The following is a 19,362-nucleotide window of genomic DNA, read 5'->3' as shown; positions in this document are numbered from 1 at the left end:
CCCCAGTGTAATTCAAAGCTGGTTTTAATCTTTACATCTAAATTTAAGGTAATAGAAGCAAAAAATGTAAGCTTTCTGTTAATCTCTTTTAACCCTATTCTGTATGCATACGCAGTGAGCTAGGACACCTTCTGCTACCTGAATGGTTAGAAACACTGATGCAGCCTCTGTACTACCCCCCCAAAAAGGGGGGAAGGGAATTAAAGGCTATTTTTTATTTTATCTGTGCTGCAACATTGTGGTACTCTTACAAGAGAAATTCAGTCATTAGTTGATTTGCTGGTAAATAGTTCCAGTCATCAAGAAGGAAGGCATTACCACTAAAGCGTAATTGAAAATCAACAGCTTCACATACTATTAGTAAGTTTAAACATTTCAGACCAGCCAGGTCTAAAATGGGCTAGGACTAAATTAAGATTCCTTTTTTGCAGAATTGCTCATGGATAAGTATTCTGTCACCTAGTTTAATGTGCCATATTAAGGGTTATTTTGAAATCTGGACATGAGCCATGACACCATAGAAAGTTTCGTATCTGTTCAAGCGCAACAATGGTGAAGTATTTTTCCCACAGTTTTATTGTCTAGGTGTGTGTGTTTACTCTTATGAGATGAATGAGATGCAGTTCCAGTTAGACTAGTCAGCTTAAGACATTCAATATAAGTGAATGTGGAATATCAGACTCTTCAGTAGTCTTCTAGTTTGTTTAGTGAGCCAGGGATCTATTCAGGAATTGGTGGCCAAGTATGTGATTATGGAATACATAAAATCAAATAAATCTGGAAGGGAGATAAAGGTAAAGTTCAACTGCTGGTCTTAATCCGTTATCACTTACTGTTGAGTAGATAAGAAGTCAATGGATTTATATTGCTGTAAAGTTCAACATGAGAGAATATGAGAATAAACTGCTCACACAGTTTATTGGGAAATAAAATAGACGACACAATTATTTTCCAGAGTGCTTCCTATAAATAGAAAGAAAGGTCCAGTTTACGGTAAAATACCTGAACAATCGGCAAGAGGGCTATTTTATTGCTACTTATCAGATCTGTGTATATATTTAAGACATCTGTTTCTCTTACCTCTGAGGAAATGATTACTTTCCTACATCACAAACTTTTAGAAGTTTCAAAAGTAGAATAAAAAGCTGCCAGCAAGCATTATTTAAGAAGACTGGAGTGTCTATCACAACCGTGATATGGAAGATATGACCGTTTCTTCCATAAGATGTAGATAATTTTAGTTCTACCATATGTGTACTGATATAATAATGGACCAAACTTACAATGTAAGTAATCTGCTGCTGAGCTGCTGAACATTGGATTTATTTTATTTTAGTTGAAAAATAAGTGGTTAAACAATGGTGAGGAATGAGCAGAAAAGTTAACCACAAGATTTTTCAAAATAATTGAAAATTCAGGCTACATATTTGATGGGAAACCAAGAGTATTTTCAACGAAGGTGAACAACAGATTTAAAGCCTGCTTAATCATAGTTTGTCTTGGACTCCTGTCCGACAGTATTTCAAAATACTTCAGAAATGTTGAAATAGTATTTCAAGTTCAGTTTTATTTATGCTGTAGCTCCGTATTTATGGTACTTTCTGGAGATCTGAGTGATGAGAGTAATGTAACAAGAGGAAGATGGAAGAGTTACTAACAATTATTAAATAACTGAACACCTAACATTTTTCATACCACTATTAATAATCTAGAAAGTATGTGGTTTGCAGTGCTTGCAAACTGATCACCACTGTGTCCTCTAATCATGCCACTAAGCTGTCTCTGCAAGTGTTCCTATACATACCAAAATGGTCCAGTGGAATCATGTGAAGGCAGAATCTAAATAGTGAAAAGCTGTGTTTTGTTTCTATTTCATTACTAAGGACAACTACAAACTAAAAATCAAGGTGTTTATCTCATGGCAGACAGCAGGGTTGGTCCCAATGAAGGAAAAAACATTGATCTGCAATTTGGGCAAAAAACCTACGTTGGTAAAAATCTCAAAAGTGACACAAAATTCAGCTGCCTTATGCCATATGAATTATGAGCCTACAGGCTTTCATACTCACATAAAACATTAAAATATGCTCTAGGCTGTTCTGCCGTATGCTAAAATGACAAACCCATAGAATCTGCTAAGATCGGGGAGGGGGGGAGGGCAGGGAAAGCATTGCAAATACATCTTCCGTGTGTAAACCTCTGCAGCCAGCAGACTACAAATCCTGTGGAAAAGGTAGATTTGGCAGCATAGCCTGAACACTAGCAAGGCCACTTCTGCCATAGGAGTATCAAAGATCCTCTTTACGTCTAAACCAGCAAGACTTTATTTCAGGTAGGCTCCGCCTGCACGGGCAGCACTTGCTTTAATGCAGGCTCTCACACCCCCCTTCTTTTCCATAATGCTTTTTCCACAAGCCTACCATGCTTAACCGCGGCACCTGCCAAAGCCTGGCTCGTCCCCTTGGCTTTTCTTAGGCTGCTCTCTGGAAATCCCAAACGCCAGGCCAGACACAGGCTGAGGAGGAGAGAGCTGGGACAACGGCTGTTGGACTCGATGGGTGTTCGAAACGGCGGGGCCCGTGGCACCTGAACGCCGGGCAGGGGCGGTACCTCCCGCCCCGGGGCGACGGCCCCAACGATCGGGCTGGAGGGCAGCCCCCGCGGCGGTGGCCCCTCACAGCGCTGCTCTCGCGAGAGCAATGCGGAAGCCTCGCGAGAACTGTTTGGGGCCCACCTTCCTCTGCAGGAAAGGCGCCCCGCCCCGGCTTTCTCTTTTCCCGCCGTTTCCCGCGGAGCCCTCGGGAGCCAACTAGGTAACGGCGCGCGCCCTCCTCACCGCCGCCGCCTGGTAACGGCCGCGAGCGTGCCGCTCCCGCTCCGGTCCAGTGCGGGACGGGCTCCGCCACAGCTCTGCGCCGCGAGTGGGGCCTCCCCCCCGGTCCCGAGTCCCGTTGGGCTCCCCCGGGGCACGTTGCAAACGCTGGCCTTCCTTCGGCCGGGAGCCCCCGGGGGGGAGCGGGCCGCGCTTGCCCGTTCTCTCCGTTACGGAGACTCCGGCCGACCTTGCTGCCGCTCGGCAGAAGGGGCTAGTGGGATATGCCCGACCCCTCCTTTGCCGTCCTGGCTCCTGGGCGTGACACAAGCCTGGCGGGAAGCTTGGGGCGGCAGGTGCGGGTGCTTGCTCCCGCCTGGCAAACTCCCAGGCGCTGGTCATGGCAGGATTTCTCAGAGCACCCCGGCGTGTCTTACGAGTGAGTTTTCTGTATTGTGTATGTGTAAAGGGAAAGAAAAAATTACCGCTGGGAGGTACAGGAGAGCTGAGTTCGCAGGAGCAGCTGGTGCTGAGGCTTTTTCGTGGGGGTCAGGGGTTCAGGAAGCTTTGTGCTCCCCAGAATCGCAGAGAGGCAATGTGTTCCTGTCAGCGAAGTATAAATACAGATAAGCAGCTTCAGTGCCTTATCGGCGCTAATTGCCAGTGCTGATGAAGGCGTGTGTAGGAAGGCCAATCGTTTATGAAGCTGCGCAAAGTCTCACGATGCCGGAGGGAGTTGGTGGTTGGAAGAAGAGGGAAATAGAAATGTTTAGATTGTTCTGTGAAAGGGTTAGTCGGGAGAATAGGAGAAAAGCCCCGTCTGAGAGAGCGGCCCTGCTCCCTGCCAGCGTACAGCAGCAGGACATTCGGGAGAGGGGCTTCCCCCTTCAGGCAGCTTCCAGTTCTCTCCCTGCCTGCAAGTGTCTGTACATCCAGGCGTTTTTTTTCCTAAGGATTAGGACGTTCTTTCTTGGGACTAGCGAGTAAGCTAAGAAGCTGACATCACTGAGTGCCTTTTACACCTGTGCAACTGCCTAGACCTGTCAAAGGCTCTACTTGAATGCTTGTTGGGGGCCCTCTATTTGAAGACAGGTTGAACACCTGTAGAAAGCAAGGTATCATTTTGGGATCTTGAAGCAGGTGAAGCTTGGGAAAAATCCTTGCTCCTTTTTTCCCTGTTTGTATTCAGTTGATGTACTAATCATTTGCAAAAACTTGGAGCAAGTTTTTTTCTTACAATCATCTTTGGGGAAAAAAAAAAGAACGAAACCAAAAACACTAGGGAGAGCCTTTAATAATTCTAGAGTCAGATGCCCTTTTCTTGAAAATGATTCATCTGACATACTCAAATCTAAGACAGTAAGTGAGAGCAAGTTTGTTGATTTCACTGCCCTAGCGCTTGACAGAGAAAAAGTTGGTTTCTGAGATATTTGTGCTTGCAGGTAGAAAAAGTAAGAGTTTAAAAGACATTCCTAATGTCACTAGGCTATCGGTTCCACAAAGAAGCATTGTAAGATGGCTTAATGTGACTGCACAGACAGTGGAGCGTTTCAGCTGCAAAGATGCGAGCAGATTACTGTTCAACTTCCGCTGAAGAATTGTAGGCATTGCTCATTTAAAAAGGTAATTTTATTTTCTATTAAGGACTTCTCTTAATATAAAAGCATTAGCTAACTTGAAACCAGATACTGAAATGAACACTGAATTTTCTATAGACAGAGCATGTTAAAGCAAATGTGGAGTTACCTAATGGTTACTGAGGGTTCTGTCAGCTCCATTACTGTAGCGTTTAAGTATCCTTATAGTATAGAAAACATACAGTTCAAGTGTTCCTGTGTTGTTGAGAATAACGCTTTGTCCATTTATTCCATTATTTTTATTCCATTTTAAAGACAGCCAGACTGAAAGAAAAGTGACTTGCTTAAGGCTGTGCACAGAGATATGAGAAAGGAGACTGGAACTGAGGCTTCCAGGCCCTACACTAGGTCACTGACCACTGAACTAAACATTTTATCATGGTGAATCTAGGGGACCAGCTAAACCAGTAGCTGCATTCAGATATTCTAAGTTGCCTGAAGGTTCTCAAGGTAGGAAATGCAGCTTCTTGACTGATTGTAGACCTTGATTGACTGAACTACAACTATAACTTGTGCGTCAAAAATTTGAGAGCCAATTGGTCCTTTTATTTGTCTATATAGACATTGTGGTTTGCTTGCTTAGGCTGCTACTTCAGGAATAGTACAAAATACCTTAGATTTTTTTTTCTTATTGTAGTTTATATTACGGAGTAATAGAGATAGTTATGTCCACCTGGTAATGACACAGTCCCAGTTCAAAAGTGTTTGTTTAAAATTGACCACATAAAAACGGGGAAAACTTAGAATGTCCAGTTTCACACACAGGGAACTGAAGGACAGAGAGATTATGTGAGTATTTCAATATTGGACACCCAGTGCCAGCAGAATTGAATCTTACCTTGGCTCAGACCCAGATCAGAGTACCATGCTTCCTCTGTAGTTTACCTGAGGGCATCATCTGTGCTAAGAAACCCTTCAAAACAAAGAAAAATTATGGGTAAGATTGTTCTGAGTTGTGTAGGCAGTCTGGCTTTTAAGACAGGGCTGTCTGACTTGGATAGTTCTCAAATACTAATTCTTTTGAGATTTATAAATTTTGAGATTACTCTCCTATTTCCTTTTCATTAGGGAGTGGGAATAATTTCAATGTAGAATCACAAAGACTTCAAGGGGATGGGAGCTTTTCTTTGCAGAAGGGTGTCGTTTGAATCCATGTTTATGTAAAGGATGTATGTACACAAATATATCTCTGATAAAACTTTTAACAAATGCTTTTGCTGACAGCAAGATTTTGGAAGCCTGGGTTACTTTTGGAAAACAGGAATTCTGTTTAATGGTAGCTTTACGTAGGAAAAGAATAAAGACTCCTAAGCATCTTAATCTAATTTTAAGTTGATAGCTCTTTAAAGGGCGGGGGGGGGAATTCTGTTAGTTTATAATTACTTGTAGCAAAATACTTAGCATCTTCCACACTTTCAGGGTGACTGTCAGTATATATGTACAACTCAACAAGGATAGGCAGTAAGCTTTGTATTTCGTCCTTGGCTGCAAGTTATACTCTGATAAATGCAAATATAAGTGTTGTTGATCTGTCATTACAGGCATACACCTGTCTTCAGAAACAGCTTCATAACTATGTAATTTAAAACTTAAAGTGTGAGAGTGAGCCAGTTCTGCAAATAAATCAAAGAAGCTGGGAGCAGAAAAAAGCAAAATGAATGCATCTGGAGGAGGCTGTGGGAGCCCTAGTTCTGCAGAACCTACTGGAGATTTCTTCAAGGAATTGTGGTCCAAACTGAAAGAATGTCATGATAAAGAAGTACAAGGTAAATTGTTAAAGTTTGGGTTCATAAAAGGCTGTCTGTTACCACAGGAAAACTTTGAACCAGAGTACCACTCTGTCTGCATGGAACTACGTAGATTTTTAATGCGTTATGTTATGCAGAAAGTTGGACTGGATGATTACAAATGAGCCTTACAGATTGACCGCCTAAGCCTGGCTTAACAGGCTTAGATTTAAACTACCAACAAATATAAATGATTTGCTAGGTCAGTGAAGAAAAAGTAATACAATGTTACATGGGATCTGTGTTTGATTAGGAAATATTTAAATGTTACTTTACCTTTAATGGATTATGATTCAAAGTTTCCAAATCAATGGAATTTTTTGCCTTTTTCTTTTTTTTTTTTTTTGCCTTTGGATTTAGTCACTTCAGATACATTAAAATGGTTTGCATTGTTTATTTCCCCTAGCTTGTGCAAAATGCAGATTAATATTACTGAAATGAAAAGTATTTCTTCAGTTTTTAGTGTTCTAAATTCTCTCAACAAAATTTATAATAGAGTTGCTTATTCTTACATTATATTTTGTGACCTGTGATACCAATTTTACTGTGGATTGACTGTTAGTGTCCGTTCATTCTTCAGTAGTGCAGGAAATTAATAACATTCAAAGTAAAGACTAATTATTGCACCATGTATTTATATTCTTATTATAATATTGTTTCACAAGTAGTATTTGTAAAATGTTTTGCCAAAAAGTACTTCATAAGAAGTTATGATTTGGTTCTGCTAATCTTAAGTCACACGATCCATTCTTTTGGATGCAATTAGAACAGTATTTGACTGAATCTTCCAACAAGCATATCCTTATGCATGAAATAATGTTTATATTAGGCTGGAATAAAAGCAGGTGAGTTTTTGTGAATTAAGAGCTTTAGTCATGCTGGATGGATCTTTGTAGCCAGACCATTCCAGTGGCCTTGGTCATTTCCACCAGCCTCAAAACAGTTCCAGGTCTGTCTGTTTAGGTCCAGTTATGTCATCACTTCTTAATTTCAAAAACTAGGGGGGGCTGTTTTATAATGTATAGATGTTTCATACCTCCTATTGAAAGTCTTGACTCAACAATTTGCAACACTGGGCCTTGACACTTCGTGTTAGTAATTTAAAAAAAAAAAAACAACCAAACAAAAAAACTTCTATCAGTTTGGCAGCTGAAAGGGAAGATATACCAGATAGTAGCATTTTGTTACATTAAAAAAAAGTATATGTAACCATACGAAATATAATTTTATATTGTGTCCCAAAAAAACAAAAAAAAATTATTTCTTTTTTATGACTCTTTCTTTTTTTTTTTTTTTTTTTTTTTAATTCTTGATGGTTCTTTTCAGAGTGGGTGTGATGTCAACTGCAGATAAATGCGGAAGTACTGACAGAATGGGATCTGGCAATCTATGGCATGTCTGAACAACAAAAACTGAACAAACAAAAAGCTCTAATGTGGAGGGTAATGTTAAGTGACCCCTTCTCTAGTTCCTTGGGATGGTGCAGCACGTGATTTTAAAGTTTTGGTTTTCTTTATGCAAGTGAGCATACTCTTTAGAATGCATGCTGGGTGGGGCCAGATAATTTTGCCACTAGGCAGTCTTTTTCATGCCTAGCCCTTTGTCAGTATGTCCCGCACTGTGTTAGGTAAAATTAGGTCTTCCATGATAACATCAAAGACATGCCTGAAGGATAGTTAATTTTTTCAAAAGGTGGGGATCCTCTTATAGAAAATGGTACTGGAAGATATTTTAGAAACATCAAACACAGGCTTGCCTGGACTTTGCTTGTTGCTGAAGTCTATAAATAAGAATTAAAATTGACTCATGAGTTTCCAATCTAAATGTCAGCAAAAAATTATTTTAAAGATGGTGGAAGGTGGATTAAGGAGAAGTTAGTAGTCGGAGGAAAAGCTTTTTGCATGTACAATGCACAATGTACTGAACACTGTAACGGTGGAATTATTATTTATTACAAATCCATGAAAAGTAGGATTTATGACACATGAGCTTGAAATGGTCAAGCATATTATACCAATGATAATATTTATATATCTATAGAATATAGACTAAAGAATACTTCAAACTCATACAGTTTGAAATGGATTTTACTGATTTTTTTATATTAGTATATTGTAAGGGGTATACTTTTTCCACCATGTTAGCTAAACAAACCCAGCTTCTTATTCTTTTAAACCAATCACTTGCAAAAAATTACAAATTTTGGCCTTCTTCAGACAAAATAGCTATCATTTTCTCTCAAATTCATTATGTGACAATGGGTAGGGCTCCTACAACCCAGTTTCCAAAGATGTTGGGCATGGTCAATGTCAGTTGACTTTTCATGGAATTCAGAAGTGCTCAGCAACTCGGAATAATGGTCATTAAAACTATATTTACTTCTGTTTCCTACCTGTAGAATGTGTGCATAGTGCTCACAAATTAGAAAAGAATTTAATGATGCTGTTTCTAAAGTGACTTAATTTCTGCAGGTGTTAATACTTGCATCTAGCTCAGAGTAATTATATGGGTACTTGCTGCATGTAGGTCTTATCAACATGGTTCCTGAGGATGAATTCAAGTCTAAAGCTCTATACTAAAAAGAAACATATTTCAGCATAGAAATGTGAGGAGAGTTTTGTGTACAAGAAATAGCCTAATTCCCTTCAACTATTCCTTATCTCTGAAAAGCAGAAGGTATCAATGGGGAAAAAACAGTAGTCACAGATGCAGAGAAAATTGTGAGGAAAGCAATCTCATAGATAGATTGCTGTAGAAAAGGAAATGGGTGGAAGCTACTCAGAAGTAAATAATTATAGAAAATAGGTCTGGAAGGGATCTTAGGAGGTCATCTAGTACATCTCTGTACCCTTAAGGTAGGATTATGTCTGTGTCATTGCTGACAGAAGCTTGTCCAACCCGTTCCGAGAAAACTTCAGCGATAAAGATGCTGCAGTCTTCCTAGGCACTGTCAATTTTAAGAAAGTGGATTTAATGCATTTGAAAATTCATCAGAACAGAAATTGTCATAGCCATTAATTGAAATATTACAGGTACATAGTCTAATCAAGTTACAAGTTTTATAAAATAGTGTTGTGCGGTTAATTAAATCTGCCTAATGATAGTTTAAAGGAAGTCTCCATCGCTTTAATGGAGAGTGTGTCATTTACTAAAGCACTTATGAGCTTTAAGTAGTGTAGATTTATATAGTCTGCAGCTTGTCTATTTCATAGAAATATTGTGTGAAAGATAAAATTGAATTGGGAATGTACACAGTGTAGTTTCACATAAGTTTTTATATGCTCACTAGAGTATTAAATGAGGAAATCTGAAAAAGCCAAGCTGTCTTAATGAGTATGCTTAAAACCTCCCAATGCTCTGGAAAAGCAAAAGGAAGAGATTACACCAAACAGTAATTCAGTGCTCTTGGATAAATGTAACAAACTGGTTTCCTGCCTTCTCATTGCAGTCATTTGAATTAAGAAAAAATGCAACCTTTAAGTAACTAGTTTGGTTCTTCCTGAATTCAGGTGAGAGGGGAGATAGTGTTACCTGTAGCATAGTACTCGGCCTTTTGAGTGCTGCCTCTTCAATTTGTGGCTCAGGTTGCCAATGTAAGAATCCTAAATACTTGCTGAACAGACTACCTGTTCATACAGGAGATGCATTGTTGTGCAGCTTCATTCCTTCCGATGGGCGTGGAGCAGCATTAAAGCACACTTTATAGGGATTCTAATTGCAGATGCCTAATTGACTTGATGAATAGCAACTACTTAAAAAAATAAACCCTCTTTCTATGCTGATCTGCATGATAGAACATAACCTCTCACAGGTGTTGAACATTTAGAGATAAAAGAAATCTTGCTATATTTCCTAAGAACTTTTTTTTTAAGTAGTCTGTGCATTTTTATCTCATTGTCTCACTGGCATCTTGTAGCAGTCTGTGGCATGGGTTCACTGAGGCTCTGGCTGGCCTGACTGTTACACTGTAAGTGACCTGAAGAGCGAACCTTCTCAAGGAAGTAGTTTTCCCCTTTGAGCTGTTCCCAGTTGAGTGTGGTGGAAGAGAGAAAAAAGAAGTTTATTAGCTGCCTTAACCGACATTTTCTATAGTAAGATGTAGTATCGGGTGTGTTTTGGTTTAAATTCAAAATTGTCTGAAGTTTTCTTAAAAGCGTTCTGGTTTCATAACTTTATCCTATTGTCCTACATGAAATGCTTTTGCAAGAAAGCTCACAAGACGCCTCATATTTAAACTGAAGTTGCTCACAACTTTTCATAGTTTGAAGAAAATACGGCGTTAGGAAAAAATTTTTACGTTACTTTCTGACGTCATACGAAAATTTCTGTTGGATTTGTATTTAAGAAAATGTTATGCCATTGGAGTCTGATTATTTCTGACAATTTATTTATGTCATGGCCAAAGGGATATTTCATACCATGTGATGTCATGCTCAGTATATAAACTGGGGGAGGTTGGCCAGGGGGCAGCGATTGCTGCTTGGGGGCAGGCTGGGCATCAGTCAGCGGGTGGTGAGCAATTGCATTGTGCTTCACTTGTTTTGTATATTCTTTTATCATTATTAGAATCATAGAATCATTAAGGTTGGAAAAGACCTCTAAGATCATCAACTCCAACCATCAACTCAACACCACCATGCCTACTAAACCATGTCCCTAAGCGCCTAATTATTATTATTATTATTTTCTCTTCCTTTGCTGTCTTATTAAACTGTCTTTATCTCGACCCACAGGTTTTACTTTTTTTTTTCCCCAATTCTCTCCCCCATCCCACCGGGAGGAAGTGAGCGAGCAGCTATGTGGTACTTAGTTGCCGACTGGGGTTAAACCACGACAATTTAGAATAGGAATGGCCAGCTTGTGTGTGGGTAGTAGCACATAAATTTCCATAGCACTGCATCCCATTTGTTAAGCTGTTCCATACTTAAAGCACCTTTATCTTCCCGCCCATGTGCACATACACATGCACCCAAAACCAGGTTGGCTGGACTGCTGTCTAGCCCCTGGGCTGTCAGCTGGCCACTCCTGCCCAGAGCATCAGTTTTGTTTGCAAACCTTTTTACTTTTGCACAGAACATACGTTTAGGAGTATGTGGGCCGTAGCGGGAGAAGGGACACCGATGAAATATCATTCCTCAGTTCACCTTAAGATATTCCAAAGAAACTTTGGCTGAGAGGGTCTGGTAGCATATGTCCAATAGAGTATGTTGTTCTTTTGTGCTTTAAAGCCTTGAATCATGTATTTTTGATGTTTCCTTCATGCATAGACATTGTAATACATTTTTCAGTTCAGTGGTTGGATGCTACGTTTCAAGTGTAGCATTATGTATTTATGTATACACAGAACATATTTTATGCTACTTATGTACATATGTGCATATTCAATGAAAATATATTGACAGTACTTGGTATTCATGTGTGGTTTTTTTTACAAAGATGTTTTTATACCTGTTTAAGTGGGAATCTGTGTGTTTGTTTAAGTAGTCCCTATTTCCTAGAGATCGTAATAGCGGTATTTGTTTCCAAGATCCTGTAGAACATATTCAAGAATTCCAGAATGAACCATTTTCTCTCCAAATTAGTGACGTTTTTTCTTTCTTTTGCAGATGTCATTGGCAAAAGGAGAGTTAGTTTATTGTTTCACTCATTTTTTTGAATCAGAATTCTATAACATGTATTTTCTTCTTTCCACTTTTCAGGCTTACAGCTGAAAATATCTAAGTTGAAAAAGGACAGATGTTTGTAAGTATTCATCCTAATGATCTAATTTATTAAAGGCAAGTCTGAGTACCATTAACGAGCCATAATTCTTGTAAGATCAAATCAGGTTTCATGGATTCTTCCTTCAGCCGTGTACAAAACTCTGCTCACTTTAACAATTCAGTTGAAGTAATTTAAAGATATACGTAACTTTATAGTATGTGTAACCTGAACAATAGGTTTGCCTTCCTTGAACAAATGACTTGTAAGGTTCTCTTATCTACAGTATTTCTAGAATGCCTATCAAGATGTTGACATTTCTAATACGAAAGATAATTAGGGAAGCATTTTAAAATTGAGGTCAAATCTGTAAAAAAGAAGTAAGTGACAAGACGACAAGCCAACTTTTTTTAGAAATTTTTTTTTTTTTGCTACATGTTTGCCTTTAGTATCAGATGTTGTGCCTTAACTCAGCTTTCAGTCATTCAGTAAAGATTCTGGTAATAACTTTGCTAACTTTCACTCAATTCTTACATTCTAAGACATATGTAACTTTTTTTGCAGTCACTATTTGCTACTAATTTTTAGTTCTGTTCATTAGAAGCAATTTGGGAAAAAAAATGTGAGTTACAAGATTTACATGTACAGTAGAATCACAATGCGTATTTACAGCACTAAATCAACTTTTATTTTCCTTCTGCTGACTAAAGCCATATTTAATTAAATGATAAGAGATAGGCTAATGCGATTCTTTATTTAAATTTTTACTTCAGGTTTAATTACATTAATATTATGTTAATATTACATATGACCTGTATTATGAGTTGCACTTTATAGAGTGCTGTGTAGGAGGAATAAAAATAAATTACTTGATCATTTTCCACTTCGGAAAACAATATAATTATATTGGATATTTTAAAGAAATTGAGGGTAGGAAGGCTCTGCAGAGGGACCTGGACAGGCTGGATCGATGGGCTGAGGCCAACTGTACGAGGTTCAACAAGGCCAAGTGCCGGGTCCTGCACTTGGGCCACAACAACCCCAGGCAACGCTACAGGCTTACGGAAGAGTGGCTGGAAAACTGCCCAGAGGAAAAGGACCTGGGGGTGCTGGTTGACATGAGCCGGCTGAACATGAGCCGGCAGTGTGCCCAGGTGGCCAAGAAGGCCAATGGCATCCTGGCCTGTATCAGAAACAGGGTGGCCAGCAGGAGCAGGGAGGTGATCGTGCCCCTGTACTCGGCACTAGTGAGGCCGCACCTCGAATCCTGTGTTCAGTTTTGGGCCCCTCACTACAAGAAGGACATGGAGGTGCTGGAGCGTATCCAGAGAAGGGCAACGAAGCTGGTGAAGTGTCTGGAGCACAAGTCTTATGAGGAACAGCTGAGGGAACTGGGACTGTTTAGCCTGGAGAAGAGGAGGCTGAGGGGAGACCTCATCGTGCTCTACAACTACCTGAAAGGAGGTTGTAGCGAGATGGGTGTTGGTCTCTTCTCCCAAGTAACAAGCAATAGGACGAGAGGAAATGGCCTCAAGTTGCGCCAAGGGAGGTTTAGATTGGACCTTAGGAGAAATTTCTTTACTGAAAGAGTGGTCAGGCCTTGGAACAGGCTGCCCAGGGAAGTGGTTGAGTCACCATCCCTGGAAGTATTTAAAAGATGTGTAGATGAGGCCCTTAGGGACATGGTGTAGTGGGCATGGTGGTGTTGGGTTGACGGTTGGACTTGATGGTCTTAGAGGTCTTTTCCAACCTTAATGATTCTATGATTCTATGAAATTAAACTCTTCTTAAAATTAGCAAAAATACTCCATATTTGCATTCCCAGCATTGTCATCTGAAGTCAAAGATATGCAAGCTTAGTTTTAAAGTGTAGCCACAGTGCTCTCAATCATAGTTTGTGCTTTTTCAGAATTAACATTTTTATCATCATCTAGTCAGTTTTCTTCCTCATTAACTCTTACTAGGTTTTTTAGTTGTTTCTTTTTTAGTTACATTTTTCAAATTGTATAAGCAGGAAATAACCCTCCCCTAATCTAGAAAAATTAGGTCATCATGTGCTTTTTTTGTACAATGGTAACTCAAACATTTTTGACAGTTATTGTCTAAACTCCCTGATATGCTTATATTTCTGGTTGGGAGGGAAACAAAGGTGTTCTTTCCATAGGAGTAAATTCTAGTGGAATCCACGTTTCCTTTTCCTGTAATATGAAGTATGTAAATGCATCTTATAATGATACTGGCTTTTCTAGTATAATTTGATTATACTACAGTACATACTTTACTTGCTGTCTTCTTTAATTATAACTGTTCTTCTGTAATTATAACTGTGTCTTACTTCCAGGAAAATTGTTCTTGTTTCTTTTCACTAGGCTTTTGGAAGAAATTGCCTTCAGTTGTATAATGGCTGTGTTGCTCTCTTCCCTAGATATCCTTTTGGATTTTGTTTATCCTTTGTAGTGCTCAAACCTCCTCTGAGCTTTTGTTTTGCTTATTTCAGTTAAATATCACCCATCCTGCTGGCATTTGATAATCCACAGTAGCACTTCGTAGTGTTGTGTTTTCTCACATTTCAGCTGCATTCATACAGATTTCATCTGTGAAGGCTATAGATAATTGCCTATGGTTTTGACTTTTGTCTGCACGGTGTCACTCTGATGCTTGCAGAGCAGGTGCAAGTGTTTTCTTTGCACTTTCTGAGGACTAAAGGCTGCAGAGAAGCTGCTAGAAGATAGCAGTAGCAGCTGAAGGAACAGTTCAGGACAGGATCACAAAAGGAAGGATTAATTAATCACTTCCACAACAGCATCCACCTTATTCTGGTACCATCAGGATTCCCTGCATTTACCGAGCAATTCATCAAACCTACAGCAGGGTTTACAATCCCAAGAGTACCTGTGTGGCTAACTCCCTGTTCCTCCACATATGCACCTGCCCCTCAGGATCAAGATTTGTCAGCTTTGATATGGTTTCTTGTTCAATCTCCAACGCTAGTAGAACACAGTGTATACTATTTGCAGCTGCTGTTTAATTATCTGTAAGAGTTCACAAATTATTTAAAAAAAAAAAAAGTGGCAATAGAGTCCAGTTGCTTATTTGGTCTGTCGGTGAATTTTTAGTCGCTTGGAAATATGAATTCATATGAACTTTATCAAGATTTTGAGTTCAGGGTGTATCATGGAATGTTGTCAGATCTTTCATTAAAATCCAAATGCATTGGATTGTTGTTTACATTTTAAAGATATGCTTTCTGAACATTAAGATTGATATTGCAGTATCACAAGGAATATATTTATGTTAGGTGAAATTATATTAGGTTATTAGATGGCTTTCAGTTAGCAAATATTTGGTGCTGTTTTACACTTAAAGGCTACACTTACTTTCCTGGAAAAAAATCAATTTAACATCTTGTTGTTTCTTATGTACAATTCATAAATGAAGTAGTTATTTCATTTTTAATCTAAAATGATGAAATTATCTCTTGCTGTTATTGTTAATTTAATCTGGTATATCATGAGTTGCTTCTACGTTCTGAAATCTTAAAATGATCAGTTAATTTTCTAGATGATTAATATTATCAGTGATGTGACTGAACACATACCGAATGGTTTAATTACTGTTTGTTGGAATCTTTCTACAATTACCACATTGTAGATACAGTACTCTTAACATAGGAGGTCTTGTTCTCCTTGGTGCATCTGAATACCTGAGGTTTAGTATTTCAGACTTGGTAATCAGCTGACAATGAGCACCTTATTTTGTATCTCACTTCAGCATTGGAGCTAATGACTTGTAAATGCTGGGTCAGAGACCATTCATTATGCAGAGTGCCTTCATAGCCAATAATGTCTGTCATGTTTATCAGGTGCACTGGAATTGTTAAAAAAAAAAAAAAAAAAAAAAAGCCTAGTTCCTTCTGTCGTTTTACTATCTAAATGTGACGTTTTACAGGGTTTAGGTGGAAGGCATGGAATCTTAGTGTGTGTTAATGTCTTCTTTTTTTTTTTTTTTTTTTTCCTTTTAAACAAATAACTTAATGCCATACAATGACTTAAAGGTAGCTTGAGAAAAGATTTTAAAGTTTGGTATTTTAGACCCTCTGTAAGTTGCATAAACTGAAAAAAAAGAGATTTTTTTATGCCAGAAACATCAGAAAAATACAGACTGCTTTTGCCAGACTTCAAATTTTGCCGTGGCCTGGCTGTACTTGGTTAATGAACTGAGGTAACAGAACTTTAACACTTTGTAATCCTCAGGTGAAAGTACAAGTCTTAAATGGTTCCTCATGCTGTTTGCATGTAACAGTTTTATATGTTGTATATGCAGCTGAAAAGGACAATATTGCTCTGGATGGTAGTACAGAAAAATAAAATATCTGTACTTAAATTTCAGAATTAATAAAATGTCTCTGATTGTACACTGCGGAAGCTTCTGGCTGTCCCATTCCTTATGATCCATGATTGTTAATTTCTTGTATTACTCTAATACCAGCAATATAAAAATGGATTTCACTAATGTATCTTAAAGGGATAGTGCCAATTTAAAAGTATGTCTGTGTAAAAAAAAAATCGACAAGTTAGTAAATATGTTTTAATATCCTGTTGTGTGTGTGCTTAGCAGCTTTGTGTGAGCCAATTTCATGGCTTCCTCAAATAATCCATCTTGGGCACACTGAAAACAAACACCTGCTTTCATGGAATATACAAAGGATTCCATGGTAAAAAGAAGAGCTGGGAATGAATTCTCAGAAGTTAGTCATTGTCGTGTTACATAGATTCAGCTGCTTAGCTTTTACTGAAAGTTAATTTCCTTGTAAAAAAAAAAATTGTGTGCTTGTTTCTCATACCTTGTTTGCATCTTGAAGAGGTGTTGTGATCTGATAATAAAAGTGAAGGGGAGCTAAAATTGGGAAGTTAATATTACTGCTTTTCCTTAGCTCTTTTGAGGAGGAATTGTTCTTTGTTAATTAAATAGTCCTAGCTTTTAGAGAAGGTATTTTCCCCAAGATAGTCCACTGTATCCGTATTATGGGTATCCATGTTCTATAGACTCTGAGAATTGCTTCTTGAGGAACTAAAGCTCTAATGGATCTAAAGACTTGTCAGAGCTTTACAAACCTAATGTGGTTTGCCACACTGCAAGATGCGCTCACTTCTAAGACAAGACCAAAATGACCTGATTGTGAGAGCCTCCAATTTGCTTCCCAACAGCTCCACAACACAGTAAAATAAGAGAAGTGCTTGAGCTTACGTTCCCTGAAATTGTTGCTTGAATACTATTAGCTTTGATGCCTTGACTGTCATCAACTCTAATTTTTGTCCTGAGCAAAAATCAAATTTATAAACAGAAGCTCAACTGTCATATGAATTAGAAACTAGCTGCTCCTTTCCTAACTCAGACATTTCTAAATTACCATTCACCAGAAACACTTCCTTCATTTATCTTCAACTTAATATTTGTGCTGATGATAATCACATTTCCCAAGAATGTGAAAGAAACATGGCAGAGAGAATTTGCTATTGAAAAACTTAATAGCTGTAATTTAAAGCTAGAACTAATTGTTTCTCTATTTGATTTTAGGGATGCAGAGAGGCTTGAAGAGTTTTATACCAAGAACCAACAGCTCAGAGAACAGCAAAAAGCACTTCATGACACTATCAAGGTTTTAGAAGACAGGTGAAGCAGTGTCGTTTAGCTTTTGAGTTTGTTGTGTTTTGCTCTTACAGAGTAGCTCTGGATACTTTGCAAATTGGGGTTTGGTTTTGGTTGTGGTGTTTTGGGTTTGTTTTTGGTTTTTTTTTTTAGCAAATCAGTCATTTTCTAATACAATCCAAATAGTGTGTGTTAAAGAAAAGTGTAGAATTTAGATTCTTCTGACTGAATTAAATTTTTGTTATTTTATTATTTTCAAAGTGCTTAACTTGCTTAGTTCAGTTAAGATAAATAGGAGTTAAATAGATCAGCTTGGGAGGCAGCCAGCCATTTTAAAGCATGTTCTTTTGCATCCATTTTTGTAGAGGTAAATTTGATGTCAATTGAGATGTAATACAAGCAGAAAACCCAAGGGCAAACTATATAATATACTTTGAAACTCATGAAATAACTCACTAGGAAATCTTTCAGATTTGAGGGGGTCTTTTTTACTAGTTGTCTGTTTTACCTAAATTTAATCACAGGTTCTGTCTTTTGCCTTCTTTTAGACTTAGACATTCTGATCACCTTTTGACCCATTCTGCCTTTCCCTTATTTGTTCCTGTTTAATCTGGTGTAGCAAAACAAAACCAATAGACATGAAATTGCAGTGCATTTTTTCATCTTTAAAAATGATACCTGTTTTGGAAAGTGTATGTTAAATTTGCTGCTAATAGGCTCTCAGAAGCTTTCTGGGAGATCATTACGTAGTAAATAATTTTCTCACATTCCTGTGTTACCTCAAATTTTAGAGCTATGATACTCAGATTTTGATTTCTCTGTGAAAGGCATTAGCGATAAACTTGTAACTGTGCAGGTAATAAACTTTCACACCACATAGGTAGAGAGACGTTTGCAGAGTGGATGGACTTTTCTAATCCCTTAGTAGATGAAGTATTCATATTGCAGAAAACAAAAAGAGTATTTAAAGTGGTTTAATGCAAGGAGATGATAATACTGTGTTTATTACACAGTTAGTCAGATAAGCTAGTATGAAGAGGCGTTTCAGTATTTTACTCTTTCCATAATTCCACAATATTAAAATACCCATAAACCAAGATGGCTTTTACTTCCAATACTCAACTGTGGAATTGGAAACTTAGGTGTTTTGTTTGTTTTTTTTTTTAATACTTCGTGTGCTAGCAGCAGCAATGCAGAACTCTTAACTGATTGGTCTCTTATTTAGCAGGCAAAAGAGAGTCTGGTTTTCACTTTGGTAATACTGTTAGCTTTTTGTTGTGTACCAGAAATAAATACACTTCAGTTATCACCTGTAAAATGAACACACATTTCATTGCATGAATGAATGTGTCAAGTAAGATGGAGTGATCATAACAAGTCTTTTTCTGATAACAGATATGCTTTAAACAGCTGACCTAAAGCATTAGAGACAGTGGAGGCAATGCCTCCCATGGACTTTTGGATCCACTTCTAATTGTTGGTGTCTAGATAAAGGATTTCACGTTTGCTTGATATTTGTTACAGAGCGAACTTAATATTTGTCCTTTTCATTTGATTACTTTTCTTAATGACAGTGATATATCCTTCTTAGATGAAGTAGTAATTATATTATAACTGAAATGATTCGCTTATTTATATTGGCTTGAATTAACTTTACTTATAATGAATGGTAATTTATATCTGACAGTATTCTTAGTAGGACACCTCACAAAGGCTTTCAGTGGCAAGGTGTAGCATGCTTTATTTAATAAAGTAATGCATGTTGCTTAGAAGTATC

At 38.1% G+C, this 19,362-nt stretch overlaps 1 protein-coding gene across 1 annotated transcript in view; it reads left to right on the top strand.

Moving 5' to 3' along the window:
• Positions 1–2,714: 2,714 nt before the first annotated feature.
• RBBP8 (RB binding protein 8, endonuclease) overlaps positions 2,715–19,362 on the top strand; it is a 42,903-nt gene continuing 26,255 nt past the window's right edge. The window contains exons 1-5 of the mRNA XM_075141990.1: positions 2,715–2,813; positions 4,298–4,435; positions 5,991–6,215; positions 11,936–11,978; positions 17,514–17,609. Coding sequence (XP_074998091.1) covers positions 6,104–6,215; positions 11,936–11,978; positions 17,514–17,609 — 251 coding nt within the window. The 5' untranslated portion in view covers positions 2,715–2,813; positions 4,298–4,435; positions 5,991–6,103. The remainder of the gene's footprint in view (positions 2,814–4,297; positions 4,436–5,990; positions 6,216–11,935; positions 11,979–17,513; positions 17,610–19,362) is intronic.

Source organism: Calonectris borealis, chromosome 2 (genome assembly GCF_964195595.1).
Source record: "Calonectris borealis chromosome 2, bCalBor7.hap1.2, whole genome shotgun sequence".
Classification (NCBI taxonomy): domain Eukaryota; kingdom Metazoa; phylum Chordata; class Aves; order Procellariiformes; family Procellariidae; genus Calonectris; species Calonectris borealis.
Note: the sequence above shows the minus strand (reverse complement) of the source record. Positions and strands in the feature narration are given on the sequence as shown.